This window comes from Apiospora kogelbergensis (genome assembly GCF_038363985.1).
Source record: "Apiospora kogelbergensis strain CBS 113332 chromosome Unknown utg000006l_segment0_segment0, whole genome shotgun sequence".
Classification (NCBI taxonomy): Eukaryota; Fungi; Ascomycota; class Sordariomycetes; order Amphisphaeriales; family Apiosporaceae; genus Apiospora; species Apiospora kogelbergensis.
Window position 1 is genome coordinate 4,554,025 of NW_027117423.1, and position 14,572 is coordinate 4,568,596.

A 14,572-nucleotide genomic window follows, 5' to 3' on the forward strand; every position below is an offset into this window, starting at 1 on the left:
TTCGAACTGATATCTAACAGAACGACTATTTAATTTACATTGCCCTCATCCTCATCCCGCTCAAGGCTCCGCCTCGATCATGAACGCATGCCGTGCCCTCTTGAAGTCGCGCATAGCCAACTCCTCCTCCGCGCGCTCCCGATCCGCGACCGCAGCCGAGTCATCCGCCCCATCCATGACCTCATCCTCATCGTCTATATCCTCCCATTCCGCGTCCGACGGCGCGTGGGAATCCCCGGAAGGCTCGCCGCCGGGCCCGCCGAGGCCGTCGAGGCTGTCCGGGAGGTCGGCCCAGCACACCGCCTGTTGCGACGGGGACCGGTCCCGCCGCACCGACAGCCGGCTGTCGGCGCCGGCCCGCCGCCACGTCTTGCTGTACTCGAGCGGCACCATGTCGTCGTCCTCGTCGATGAGCGCGAACAGCTCGCCGCGCGTCAGCTTGGTGGCGTCGACGGCGGGCGAGGCGGGCAGCGAGGTCAGTCCGGGGATGACGACGGAGCGCTCTGTCCCCGCGCCGCTGCTGCTGCTGCCGCCGTTGGAGGACGGCGTATGGTCGTCGTAGAAGAACGGCGTCCGGCTCAAAGGGCTCGTCGGGGACCTGGCGTCTTCGTCGTCCTCGGGCAGGTCCCGGGCCAGGTTCAGCTCGAGGTAGTCGTCGTCTTCCTCCTCGCAGTCCTCCTCGTAGTCCTCCTCGTGCAGGATCTTCTTGGACGCCGCATACGCCTTGAGGATCTCGTCGTCCTCCTCCGTCAGAGTTTCGCCCTCGCCTTCGCCTTCCTTCTCCACGGCGCGCAGCTCGTCTTCGAGGACGCGGATCCGGGTGTGGAAGCACTGGGACGGGTAATCGCAGTGCACGGAACAGTCCTGCGTCTTCCTGATGAACTTGCTCTCGCGCTCCCGCAGCTCGGAGTCGGCGTCTTCGGCGCGCGTGCTCTCGATCCCCAGGGCGTGCCCGCGACGCCAGGTGCCCCATTTCTCCCAGCCTTCGTAGTCGAACTCGGAGCGGCAGTACTTGTTCCTGCGGCGGCGCTTCTTGCTGCCACCGGCGCTGGGAGAGGACGAGGCCGGGTCCGTGGACTCGGACGCGACCACGCGTGTGCAGTAGTTGTGACTGCAGAGTAGGCATCGTCGCGTCGTCGCGAAGCGGTACACGATATAGCAGGAGCAGCACTGCCATAGAAAGGGGTAGGGCTCAGTCGGGGGAGGTGGACATTTCGGGGCGACGGCGATGGGGGGAAGGAGGGAGGCTGTTGAGCAATTTGCGCTTCGACAGCGGCGACAGGGGGTCCGGGGGTCGTGATCTGTGAAAAGCCGAATGAGCTGAGCCTGGGTAGACTTATGCGTAGGGACATTGTCCGGAACGGAAAGAAATAAAGATACTGATTGTCGTTTGTTGAAAATTCAGGGGTTGGTGATCCGACTTAGGTAAAGAGCGTAGGTGCCAATGAGAACCAGATTGGCTATAGGTCGGTAAAGAAAAACAAAAAGTTTAAGGAAACAAGTGGAAGAAATAATTATAGGGTTCCAAATGAGAATACTACAAGGATTGAACATGTATATGTGCCACTATTGTGACTTATATATTCAACATGATTTGCTTTATTGGACTTGATCATAAAGAGGAGGAAAGTAATACCAATTATCGGCAATCTAGCCATAGACATAGAACGTCTGGTGGACTCGATCGCTAAAGGCCGCGGAAGTCCTTTAACATGAATTGACTTGTGGTTTGCCATCGGACAAAGGCTCTTTGAGTGGTTTGGAACAAAGCATGCTCGAAGTCAAAGTGGCTATGATTTGACATCATAGTGTCAACAAAGGAGACTGGAGGTTGAGGACTCAGCGTCATGTTACCTGTTGCAAAGATGTGGCCTGGGTCGATGTACAAATTCCGATTACTAGACGAATTAGGGGGTGTGGCGATGAAGGTACGTTCATTTCTACGATGTTGTTATGATGTATTTCACGTAGAAACATGATAAGCAGGTTGAACAACACGTCAATATAATAACAAACGATTCTAGTCAAGACAAATCTATCGCTTTGGTATACCAAAACAGTCTCATAACTTCGTAAACCCCCGGCAATACCACCTTCTATCTGAACCGCACCTCCTCAGCCTTGTGCGACGCGTACGGCAGACTGGGCGTCTTCCACTCGGGGGTGCTGGCCTTGTCGCTGAACGCGACGACGGGCTTCAGCAGGCTGAGGCGCCGGCCGCCGAAGTCGCTCTTGTCGAAGCTCTGGAACCAGCCGCTGTCCTCCTCGAGGTAGGCGCCCAGCACGCGCTTCCAGCCGTCGTAGACGGTGACGAGCAGGTCGAGCACGTGGTGCGCGCCGCGCATCTCGGCCCACTGGAAGCGGTCCGCGCACTCCTTCACGATCTCCTTGGGGTAGAGGCCGACCTCGGGCCGAAGGGCATAGGTGTCGACGGCCACGAGCGACGAGTGCACAGCGTAGCTGCCGCCCTTGGTCGCGCGGTCGCGCAGCGCTTTCAGGGTGCCCACAGCGCCCAGCAGGCCGCACGTCATGTCCGACACGGGCAGCGACGGCAGCACCGCCTCGTTGTTGGGCAGGTTCAGCGAGCGGCCCGTCACGTAGGCCGAGCCCGACGCCGCGTCGGCGATCTGCTGCCAGCCGGGGCGCTCGGCGTAGTAGCCGTCGGGCCCGTAGCAGTTCTCCGAGACGTAGACGATGCCGCGGCCGCGGGCCGCCGCCACGGCGACGATGTCGTCCTGCGCCAGGCCGTACTTGGCCATCTTGCCGAGGCGGAAGCCCTGGACGAAGACGTCGGCCTCCTTGACGAGGGACTGCAGGAGCGCGGCGTCGGCGGGCTTGCGCAGGTCGAGCGCGATGGTGCGCTTGCCCGCGTTGAGCGTCAGCTGCAGCACGTTGATGTCGGGCAGGTGCGGCGGGTTGACGCGGATGACGTCGGCGCCCATGCTGGCCAGCAGGGTGCTGATCTGCGGGCCCGCGATGACGCGCGTCAGCTCGAGGACGCGGACGCCGGCCAGCGGGCGCCTGTCGCTGGGGTCCAGGGGCGGGAAGGACACGGGCGGCGTCTGCACTGACGGAGACAGCGGCTTCACGTTGATGAGCGGGTGGGCGGCGAGCGACTTGCCCATGGCGCTGTTGTTCCACTGCTCGGGCGTGAAGCAGATGCTGCCGCAGAGGCCGTTGAGCAGGTTGGTCATCTCCAGCTGCTCCGGGCTGATGCGGCTCGTGTGCTGGGCGATGTGCGCGGCGGCGGCCTCGTTGCTCGTGTTAGCCGCGGCGTCGTCGGGGTCGACGCCGATGGACCGGAGCACGGGCGGCGCGTCCATGGAGCCGTGGAGCGAGTACCAGACCTCCGGGTTGGCGGTCGGGTACAGCGCGGTGGCACGGTACTTGAGCGGGGTGTCGGTCCAGCCCTGCTCCCAGTTGGGGATGAGCGACTTGAGCTTGCCCTGCTTGGTGAGGCTGACGACGTCCTCGCCGCCGATGTGGGCGGCGGCGATGGTGCCCAGCCAGAAGGCGGCGTGCGTCGTGTTGACGGTAATCTGGCGGTTCTTGTCCTCGGCGCCGCGCAGGGTCAGGATCTCGTCAGCCAGGACACCGGCCATGGCGTGCAGGGCAGCGGCGACGGACACGGCCTTGATGGGGCCCGGGATGACGGGAAGTCCTCGCCGGTGAACTTGACCTTGGACAGGAGGGCCTCATCTTGGGTGAAGCCGGGGGTTTCTGACGCGATGAGGCGGAAGATGCGCTCGGTGTCTTGCGTCACGGGCACGAAGGTCTTGTCTGTGTGGGTGCCGGGCCCGTAGACGTCGGGGATCCTGGTGGCGTCAGACATTGTGATTGGTTGTTGTGTGGCTAGTAAGGGTGATATGGTCTTGATGTTCCAAAATAGCAAAGTAATAGAGATAGTGGGGGTTGGGCGGACAGTGACGAGCTCGAGTGTTTGAATGCGGGTTAGTGCTCGAGAAGAATAGAGAGCCTCTCGTCTTTCTATATATATGCATCCCTCGACCTGGCGATGTCACTTGCTCCAACTGACCCCAACCCGGTTGCGTTGAGCAAGCAACGGATGACACCCATCGGCTCGCGGAATGCGCTCCATCTCGCGCCTGAATGGCTAATGTTGAAACCAGGCAAGGAATCACAGCGTCTCCACCCGGCATTCCGAAGGGCGTCGCCCCAAAATTCTGACCGCGAGAAGGCCGAAGATTGGGTTTCGGACTTACTACATACAAGTACGTACGTGTCAGTTCGCAAGAGCGAAACTAGGAAGCTTGATCTGAGCTCCTTGCCATCCGTGTGGGGCCGATCGACCCTCGGGAGTCCCGATGTTTGCGGTTCTGGGACGTCATGATGCTGCAACCTGTCATAACATGAGACCCCAAGTGCCTAAGGGCTGCTGTTTGGTTTGCTCGCATCCCATGATTTGGCCATGTTTGTCTTCCCCCAACTCTCTCGTCCATCCCTGACCGCCAGATGAGCATTGATTGGGCCGTTGGTGACACCTGCACTAGCAGAGGCTGCACCCATCGAAATCGTGCATTTTCGGGGCGACGGTCCCCATTGATTGTTAAGATCCAACACGCTAGGGGAATTTTATGCCCCCCCATAGCGGAAAGCCTTCACAGCCAATTTTCCGCGGTGGAACCCCTTGGCGACTAGCATCTACCGGCACTCGCGTACTTTGATATCTCCACATGACGAACCTGCCATCGGATTTTGCGAGTCATGCGCTTTTCGCTCCTTGGATATGGCTACTTGTATGTTTCAACCCCATCATCTCGCCATTCGCTCGTGAGAAGACGCGAAAATATGCGGCCAGCACATACGCGGCTTGGCCAGCGCATCATGGTGGAACACCGGTCTCCCCTTTTGCCCCTTGATGCATCGGGATATAAGACGTGGATGACAGATGCAGAATCCGTAGGGCTGAACATCTAGCAGTTGGAATATCAGACTTATCACCGACACAAGAATACAACTTCATTCGGCTCTACTATACTCCCAGATTACCAACAATACTATTATTCTCTTGTCACGCCTCCCACATCACTTGAGACCATGTCAGACATCCAAAGAGTCGCCATCATTGGCTGCGGCACCATCGGTGCCTCCTGGGCCGCGCTGTTCCTGGCGCAAGACCTCAGCGTCACCGCCTTCGACATCAACCCGGCCGCCGAAGCCACCCTCAGAGCCCTCGTCAGCGACGCGTTACCCGTGCTGTCGCGGCTGGGCCTGGCCAAGAAAGCCGACGCCAAGCCCGAGGACGTCGTCTTCACCACCGACCTCGCCACGGCGCTGCAGGGCGCGCAGCTGGTCCAGGAGAACGGGCCGGAGCGCCTGGGCTTCAAGCAGGAGTTATTTAACAACATGGCGCAACACCTCAGCAGCGACGCCATCATCGCGACCAGCTCGAGCGGCCTGACGTGCTCCTCGATCCAGGCGGGCATGGACGCCGCCGCGCTGCCCGGCCGCTGCGTCGTCGGCCACCCCTTCAACCCGCCGCACCTGATCCCGCTGGTCGAGGTCGTGGGCGGCGCGCAGACGTCGCCCGACACGGTCGCGCGCGCGCTGGCCTTCTACGCCGCCGTCGGCAAGAAGCCCGTGCACGTGCAGAAGGAGGTCGTGGGCCACGTCGCCAACCGGCTGCAGGCGGCCCTCATGCGCGAGGCCATGTACCTGCTGCAGGAGGGCGTGTGCGGCGTCGCCGACATCGACGACGCCGTGGCGCACGGGCCGGGGCTGCGCTGGGGCGTCATGGGGCCCAGCACGCTGTTCCACCTCGGCGGCGGGCCCGCCGGCGTCCAGCACATGGCCGACCACCTGCTGGGGCCCCTGATGAGCTGGTACGCGCCGCGGGATCCCGTCGTCGACGACGAGCTCAAGAAGAAGTGGGTCGACGGCACACTGGAGATGGTGGGGGACCGCAGCTATCAGGACTTGTCCAGGCAGCGCGACGAGGAGCTAATCCGGCTCTTGAACGTCAGGAAGGAGTGGGACGGGTATGCACAGGGACAGCCGGAGCAGAAGAAGTAATAATGACAACTATAATAGATGGCAATGAAGGAATCGGGTCTCAGTAATGCACTGCCGCGCTTGGTACGGCATTCGTCCAGACACAGTGACGTGACCATGTTCCGTCTCAGCCAGATGATTGGCTCTGAACTTTGAGATACTGTCAACCACCAATTAGGGGCAATTTAGTAGTCCGGAGTGTGTGCATCTAGCGAGATAAGGGTAAGCCATGCATGCTACGTGAATGTGTATGCAAGTCATTGGATAGGGCCGTTGTCTGAGGTCGTACAAGGCGCATGCGGGATATCGTTCACAACCAATCATAATAAGATCGCCTGAGTCCCCACAGAATGGGGAGTCGTCAGCTGAAGCCCCGGATGACATTTCTTCTCTTTCTTTACATATACTGCGTTTCTCTTGATTCGTCCTTCTTCTACTCCTCATCAGTCCCAACCAAATTCAATCGGCTCCATCCACGACTCACCTAAATGTCAAGCAAGCGCTCCCAGAGAAATCGGGAGTGGTACTCCTTTAGGCCCGATATCGAACGTATGTTCATTAAGGAAGGGAGGAGGCTTGAGGATATCGTTGCCTGGCTGGAAGAGCATGGATTCCATACTACGTGAGCTTTTACCTACGGAGTAACCAAGGTCCAGTTCCCAGCTGACGTCAACCTCACCTCACAGCAAGAGCACGCTAGCAAACAAGCTGAACAAGGCGTGGAAGCTACGTAAAAGGGCTCCAAGAGGCCAGGCTTTCGAACACTGGAAAGCTACTGGCAAATTGTTCACGTCACTCCAACAGAATGGCGATCCTACAACGGGATCTCTCGTCTGTGGAAATGGGCAACGAATGAGGATTCAGAATCTGGAGAGGCAAATCCGACGAAATGTCATCGAGACACATTTATCAAACTTCGGTTTAAGTAAGCATCTCTTCGGCTCAACTGCAGGGGACATACTAACAGAACGGCATTAGCTGGAGGTTTGCAGAGCCACACAGGGCTGAGCCTTACGTTCCGCCCACCAACGCCAAAACAGGTCGAGTTCCATATCCGCTGGCCCTCGAACCTGCCTTGGCTAGTCTCTGCCGTGCAGAAGCTCCAGAGTGAGTATCACTCGAGATATATATACTCATTCCACACTACTAATATGCTTTAGTCCGAACGGATACCTATTCTCAGGCCTCCGGGCCTGTACTCCATATATTCCCACCAGAGGCTTTCAACTTGACCAGCGACGAATTGAGCAATGCTCGGTCAAGGAAACAAGCCGTACAAAACCTTGCCAGCCAGATTCCTGAGGAAGAAGGTGATGCCCTGAGACGAGCCCAAGTGGTTCTTTCCGATCGAACAGCCGAAGCCCTAGCAGAAGCGCTGAAACTGTTAGTATTCAAACTCTCCAACGGTTTCATCAAACTGCTGGGAAAACTTGAATTGAAAGATCTGAAGATATTCAATTTTCTTGTATATCTTCTCGATCATTTGGGGATTACTAAAACCCCTATCAAGCTCCCCCATGAGGATTTCACCATGAGAGCGTTCCGCGACACTCTCTATAAAGGAATCTTCCTGTCTTTGTGGACCGCCTCACTTGACCGCTTCACCCAAGTCCAATTCGACTACAACAAAGTATGTTCGGCCGTGGAGTGGCTTCTTAGGTCTGGCCAAAGTGCGAATACAACAATGAATACAACGATCATTAATCCGCAAACCGGTCTGAACATAGCCCTGTGTCTCTGTATGAGAAAATTGGCCAACATCCTTCTTGACCACGGGGTCGAGCCGCTGCATGACCATGGTCGAATGAGTGTATTACACCAAATTGAGCTCCACCCATTATTTCTTGCGGTTTCTTGCCTGAGTGCGTCGGACGAAGCAACGCTCAAAAAGGATTGAGAGCTACGGCTTGCCACACGATAATCTGAAGTTCGTCGAACTCCAATCAGTTAAAGGCTACCCAGTATGGATGACGCCAATGATGTTTATACTGGATACGCTTTCGGAAGATCATGGATTTTCCATCGTGCAATACCTTTTCGAACATGTCGACTCAAGTTATGGCTTCCCGTACAGGGACGTGGTTAACTGGAGTAGCCTATTACTCTACGCTTCTTTTAGCGGTAGGACAAGCATCCTGGAGTTCTTGTTATCGCGCTACCACATCATTCCGCACCAAGGGCACTCAACAATTCATGAGTTTGTGAATATACGCACTGAGAGAGGCATCACGCCTCTTTGCGCAGCTGCCGCGAAGCTCAACTCTACCCAAACCTGTCAGATTCTTTTACGGAATGGCGCTACAGATAAGCCAGAGGAAGACTATTTCTCTTCGGCCCTCTGTATGGCTAGATGGCGTCGCTGTCAAGACACAATCGAGCTTTTATTACATCACAACAAAGCTCAAGGCTGGAACTATGTCTCTCCTGTGGCTTCGAAACACGACGATTGGCCAAACCCCATTGAGCAGTTTATATGGTCTATGATATCGGAATATCAGCTTCATATCGACACATCTCCCCCTTGGTACCAAATGGATTTGAGGTCCATAGTGGTGAAGGGGTATGATATTCCTCCCGAACTGGTGAAAATAGCTATGGGTATGCTTGATGTTGGTCTACTCTCTCACATTCTTAAGTCGGACCCAAAGATCAAAGGCCGCGGTCTGCCAAGTATCTACGACATACCCGATCCGCCTTTAGGCCCCGAATCCATCGATAACTTCCATTCTACCAAGGCAAAAACATGCCGGAGGGAGATGGCGCGCCTTCTTTTTTGAAGCTGGAGCTCCTTTACGTCCTGGAGACGCTGCGATTGCTGTATTCCACGGCGACTGGGATCTCGCTACCGGAATTTTAAAATCCGATCCGACGAATGTCTCCCAGTACCTTCAAGCCAGCATTGATGATTGGAAAACTCCTAATTGGGAGACTCCTGACTGGGAGACTTCTGTCACTCTACTTGAGGCAGCACTCTTATCCGGTTCGCGAAGCGTTGCCGAGAAGGTCTTCCGGCTGGACCCGAGTCAATTCAGCGCTGGTGCACTCTGCGCTGCAACCCTGGAAGCATCCACGTCCAAAGATGATAGCTTGGTTCGCTCTCTGCTGAATAACCGGGATAAACACTCTCCATTGGAGCGAAATGAGGCTTGCATGGCAATGACTGCCATTGGGATCGCCGCATATAAGGGAAGCTGGAAACTACTCCAACTGCTCAAGGCTCATCTACCGTGGTCCAAACAAGCAATCATTCCAGATCATTCGACGGGTCAAATGGTTCAAGAGACTCTGGAGAACCTTCCTCATACATTGTCTGAATTCTGGCACTCTGACATAGAGGGAGATGCACAGATATTCGCATTCAAATCGGAGATGAAGATTTTCAATCTCTTTGTCAATGATCACATTCTGATGCCCTCGACCTTGTCTTTACTCATCGAAGAGGGAATGGAACATCGCATTCAGTCGTTGGTTCGACTAGGGTACCGCGTGCAAGCAGTACCTCACGAATACATACAACCTTACGGATGGAGCCCCTTGCACCAAGCGATTGATAAGGACAATGCGTCCTTAGTTCAGGCTTGCTTAGACCTAGGTCTGGATATCAACGGCTGTTATCAGGGAACTGTGGGTGATCCCTGGGGATTCGACACTGCTTATACTCCTCTAACATACTCTATTCTGGAAAACCGATTGGAGATTGCCAACCTATTGATCACAAATGGGGCATGCATACATCGTATCGGAAACGGGTGGCATGGGGTAACTCCTTTACAGGCTGCAAGTCGCAAGATCGACCTGGGAATGGCCATGAAGCTATTGCAGTCAGGCGCTGACCCAAATTATCCGGGAAGCTACTTTTACCAAGAACGCGCACTGGAATGGGCGGCCTTCTACGGGAGACTAGATATGGTCGCTCTACTTTTGCTCAGCGGGACAGATACCCAAAGCACGGGACGGTTGAGTTACATTCAAGCTGCTCGTCGGGCGATAAGGCGGGGCCACAAACAAGTTTACGAGCTTTTAAGATCCCACCGACCGTGGGACGCGGCCGACGAGGAATTGTACGATCGTAAAGATCTGTTGTACTATCGCAAGCTACCCGACGGCGTCAGCAACACAACTTCATATGATGAGTGGAAAGCCTCATTAAAAAGCAGGGAGGGCACCTCAGAGCTTATAGCCGGCTCCGAAGAGGTCGGCCGCCCAGCATCTGAGCGATTCATGGATGAGGACGCACCAAGAAGCTCGGCATTGGCGGAAGACGCGGAGAATGCGATGGGCCACCCTGAAGGGGTATGGACCGGGTTAGACGATCAGGACTTGCACGAGAAAGCCGTTGTTAGCCAGATGGGACTTGTCACGGATGCGTACTGGGGCTCAAGCGTTATAGAAGGCTCTACTTCCACACCGACTTGGGAGGAATTGGAAGATCGTATATAGGGAGACATGGGGTATATCCTCTATGTCAGGGCCCGTAAGGGGACAAAAGCTACCTATACAGAGGAAAAGAATGTGCATGACTGCGACTGAAAGGCCAGTGGGAACGCCGCCTGCTTAAAACAAATTTCTCATTAGCTACTTCACTTTATAGCTTCAAATAGCTATATATGACTGCGAAATATTTAATTAAGAAGGGGGATTAAACCCAGAAGATGCCATATGGCATATAGGAGAGAAGATAATACCAACATATCCAAAGGCCGCTCTGAGTCTTTGATATTGCCTCTATAAAACATAAATGCACGAAAATACCAAAACAAAAGTCAGAAAGATTGGCGATTACACAGCCGTTGGCTTTGGCAGCACGTCGAAGCCCAAAGACCCAACCGAAGGCGGCTGCGCCGTGGGGTTCGCCTGGCCGACCGGGGTAGGCCGAGCCTCCGAGACCGGGGGGGCTCGGTGTTGCTGGACGTCTCGCCCTGCTTGCGGAGCAGCTCCATGTAGCGCGCCATCCAGGCATCGAGCTCCGCGTCGCCCATCTGCGCGAGGTCCTCGTCGCTGGTCGCGTGGATGTCCTCGATGGTCATGTTCTGGACATCGACGAGCTCGACCGCTCCTCTCGCCTCCACCATCAAATCGGCCTCCTCGGTGGCGTTGCCGCCGCTCACGCCGCGCCGCTTCAGGGGCAGGGCGAAGTCCAGCGACGGCAGGACGCCGACGTACTCGTCGGCGATGTAGTACGCCTTGCGCGCCTTGTTGCTGTAGCCGTCGGCCTTGAACTTGGCCTTGTCGATCTTGCTGAAGGGGTGGGGCGGCTTGCCGCCGTGCGCCTGCAGGGCGTCCTTGAGGCTCTGGATCGGCGGGGGCTTGGTGTAGAGCTCGCGGTACTGCTTCAGGTTCGGGTGCTGCGTCTCGTAGAACTCGTCGCTGGTCAGCAGGGCCCAGCCCGGGTCCTCCTTGGCCAGGTCCTTGGGCCAGCAGTCGTTCTGCTTCAGGCCGTACCAGTCGTTGTCGACGGGCAGGTTGTCCCAGTCCTCGAACTTGAAGACGGCGTGGCGCGTGTTCACCGAGACGATGGATGTGATGGCTGTTGTGCAATAAGTGTCAGCGGATGTTTTTGGGATGTCGCAACTGTGGATTTTATGCGAGAATGTGTCCATGGACAAAGAAGAACTTACTCTCGGTTCCATCTGCTCCTTTGCTGGCCGCCTTCACTTCGGGCTTTCCGACAGTCTCGACGTTGGCTTTGTTCTCAAGAGTGAGAGGGCCTGCCTTCTTCTTTTGCGTGACCATGGCATCGTTGGTGGCGCAGAATCCCTTGAAGATTTCTCCAGCACCTCCGTTGTGTTTCTGGGGGTTCATGCGAACTCGCTGGACTGTTAAGGGGGAAGGAAAAGTGTCAGTTTGATTGTTCCGAAAACATATAAAAGGGGCATTTGGGTTATGCACTTACCCATGTTGTTCTTCTTGGCGTAGTCGTCACCGGGCCAGAAGTAAGCCGGCGGCCACTCGTCTCTCTCACACAGCCCACCGATCTTGCTGTCGTCCTTGCGCGCGATCCAGCCCTGGGCCCAGGGCCACCAGTGCTGGTGCTTGTTGGACCGCTTCGCGACCGCCGTGTGGCCCCAGTCGTTCAGGGCCGTCGCCTTGAGGTCCTTGTTGTCGCGGTAGTTGCTTCGGGTCTCGCCGCAGGTGAACTCCGTCATACTCTTGGTCGCGGCATGGATCTTCATCACCGAGCTGCGTAGAACTTAGGTTAGTGGCTGACAGAAAGAACAGTTTGCCGCATTAAGCAAGCAAAAACTTACCTGTAGTGGTAGCAGGCCTGCGCAAACTCCTTGGGGCACTTCTGCGGCATGCGCTTCTCGTATTTCCCAATGGGCTTCTTGGTCTCGGTGATGTGCATCGTGGGAGGGTTCTTGGCGCAGTCGAGACTGCTCTCGGCATCGCCCAGGGATTGCTTCTCCACATGCCCATCTTTGACACCGCGGGCGCGCTTGTTCGGGCTGCAAGACGCGGAGCTCGAGCTTACTGAAGCAGAGCTGGTGATGGTAGACGACCTGGAGTTAGAAGCGGTGGGCTTGCTAGTGGTAAGTGTGCTGCTACCGGACTTGGTAGTGCTACCCGACTTGGTGCTGCCGGACTTGGTGCTGCCGGACTTGGTGGCACTATTCGACTTGGTGCTGTGCGACTGCTTGCTGCTTTCCGACTTGTCCGAAGCCGTGGAAGTTGGCTTCTCAGTAGTCGTGCTGCCAGACTTGGTGATACTAGTAGCCTTGGTGCTGTGAGACTGCTTGCTGGTATCAGATTTGACCGAGTTTGTCGTCGATGGCTTCTCAGCAGTAGTGGAGGCAGACTTGGTCGTATCTTGCTTCGTGGTACTGCCAGACTTGGTGGTCGGCTTAGTAGTAGTAGCTGCCTTGGAGGTATCAGACTTGGTAGTGGGCTTGGTAGTAGAGTCAGGCCTCTTGGTAGTCGTGGACTCATCCTTCTTCGTGGTCGTAAGGTCGGCCTTACTAGTGGTCGTGGGATCATCCTTCTTGGTGGTCGTGGGCTCAGCCTTCTTAGTAGTCGTGGGGTCAACGTTCTTGGTAGTTGTAGGGTCGACTTTGGTGGTCGTGGGTTTGTCGTTCTTGGTGGTTGTAGGGTCGACCTTGGTAGTCGTAGGATCATCCTTCTTAGTAGTCGTGGGGTCGACCTTCTTAGTAGTCGTGGGGTCGACCTTCTTGGTGGTTGTAGGGTCGGCCTTCTTTGTGGTTGGCCTTCCGCCGCCACCGCCTCCGCCGCCGCCTCCGCCTCCGCCCTTGCCTTTCTTCTTCTTGGGATCTCTCTTGAACGATGATCCGTTGTAAGCTTCCGTGGACTCAGCTGTGTCGGCAGCCTGTGAGGAAGCGGGAGTTTCGTCCAAGGCAGCGTATAGACTTTGGCACTACGTATAATAGTTAGTACATATGATAGGTTCGAGAAAAGACAAGACCTACTTCTGCGGAATCCAGATTGGCCTGGTCGTCACACCAGTTGCCAAGGGCTTGATCGTCCGAGCTACGAGGTTGTAGAATGTCGCTGGCTTGAGCTGCCAGGAGCTGACCGGTTAAAAGGAGTGGATAGAACTTCATAGTGCTAATTAATGAGAGACAGCATAAAGAATGTATATAGCTGGTAAATGAGTGTAATGCCCTACGATGTGTAGGAGAGCAGCATGCCTATCGAGCAATGTAGTGCTAACGATCGAAGTCACTTGAGACTATTATATATCCAAGAGATATTTGTTCCACTGCTGTATTCGTACCATGTTGCATTTCCTTCAACTAAGCAATCGCCCCTTGTTACATTACGATAAGCCAAGAGATGTGCCGATGTTGGTCGAAATTGAGTCGTAAGCTGACATACTCCTTCCAATTGGATGGGGCCTTCCTTCATATGTAAGGAACACCGCCCCGGCCAGTGGACAGTCAGCAATATTTGTCTTGCTATTGACGCTGAGTAACCTGGGCACCAAATGACTATACTCGCTGAGAAGAGATCATTGCGAGGCTCTAATCGAACACCACTTGGCCATATGCACTGAGTTTACGACTTACTTTCGCCTCTGCCACTGCCTTTCCTGCGATTTTGAGCAATTCGGGAGATAGTTCCCATGAATTGCTAGAGTCTCTAGAGCAACTGAAGGAGCTATCTTCAAACTGACCCAGTCTCATTACCGGCTCGCTGTCCTGTGATGCTTAATCACAAACTGCGCAGTTTTCCAACTAGAGTTAACATTATACAATGCTGTCGGTGGAATGACCTGGATGATCTCCATCGAAGGATCGTTTCAGCTGAGCCAGCCTGGTATTGTTCGAGAAAAGGCAAAGACCATTTGACCCGCATGCGGCGGATTTGGAACGTTGCATCAACTCAAATATCCTGTTGTTTCATTTTGGCTTGACAGGAACGGGAAAAAGAAGACCGCACGTGGGGCCATCCAATGCGGAGATTATATTGACTGTCTAGGAAGTCGGTGATGGTTGTCGATTATTGGTCGCCCAGCTGGCCCCTAAATTGGCGTTGGGTGGCGTCCGATTCGGAGGTCGCGAGTGAACTGGTGCCGGAGGAACTATGCGGCCAATCGGGACAACCA

The 14,572-nt window shown here is 55.5% G+C and overlaps 5 protein-coding genes across 5 annotated transcripts; 2 read left to right on the top strand and 3 right to left on the bottom strand.

Annotated features, from left to right (window-relative positions):
* Positions 1 to 60: 60 nt before the first annotated feature.
* PG998_010316 (uncharacterized protein) lies at positions 61 to 1,352 on the bottom strand (the record flags this gene model as incomplete). The annotated part of the gene is made up of 2 exons (XM_066877132.1): positions 61 to 1,111; positions 1,153 to 1,352. 2 exons carry the CDS (start codon positions 1,350 to 1,352, stop codon positions 61 to 63), a joined length of 1,251 nt encoding a protein of 416 aa, XP_066729288.1.
* Positions 1,353 to 2,096: 744 nt separating this feature from the next.
* Positions 2,097 to 3,832, bottom strand: PG998_010317 (uncharacterized protein; the record flags this gene model as incomplete). Its single annotated transcript, XM_066877133.1, has 2 exons — positions 2,097 to 3,632; positions 3,680 to 3,832. 2 exons carry the CDS (start codon positions 3,830 to 3,832, stop codon positions 2,097 to 2,099), a joined length of 1,689 nt encoding a protein of 562 aa, XP_066729289.1.
* A 1,226-nt stretch (positions 3,833 to 5,058) lies between these two features.
* On the top strand, positions 5,059 to 6,033 carry PG998_010318 (uncharacterized protein; the record flags this gene model as incomplete). Its single annotated transcript, XM_066877134.1, has 1 exon — positions 5,059 to 6,033. The coding sequence occupies one exon, from the start codon at positions 5,059 to 5,061 to the stop codon at positions 6,031 to 6,033; it is 975 nt and encodes a 324-aa protein (XP_066729290.1).
* A 467-nt stretch (positions 6,034 to 6,500) lies between these two features.
* Positions 6,501 to 10,452, top strand: PG998_010319 (ankyrin; the record flags this gene model as incomplete). The annotated part of the gene is made up of 6 exons (XM_066877135.1): positions 6,501 to 6,634; positions 6,699 to 6,937; positions 6,991 to 7,119; positions 7,173 to 7,642; positions 7,941 to 8,572; positions 8,748 to 10,452. 6 exons carry the CDS (start codon positions 6,501 to 6,503, stop codon positions 10,450 to 10,452), a joined length of 3,309 nt encoding a protein of 1,102 aa, XP_066729291.1.
* Positions 10,453 to 10,775: 323 nt separating this feature from the next.
* On the bottom strand, positions 10,776 to 13,744 carry PG998_010320 (uncharacterized protein; the record flags this gene model as incomplete). Its single annotated transcript, XM_066877136.1, has 5 exons — positions 10,776 to 11,539; positions 11,631 to 11,828; positions 11,906 to 12,192; positions 12,261 to 13,381; positions 13,742 to 13,744. 5 exons carry the CDS (start codon positions 13,742 to 13,744, stop codon positions 10,776 to 10,778), a joined length of 2,373 nt encoding a protein of 790 aa, XP_066729292.1.
* Between the last annotated feature and the right edge of the window lie 828 nt (positions 13,745 to 14,572).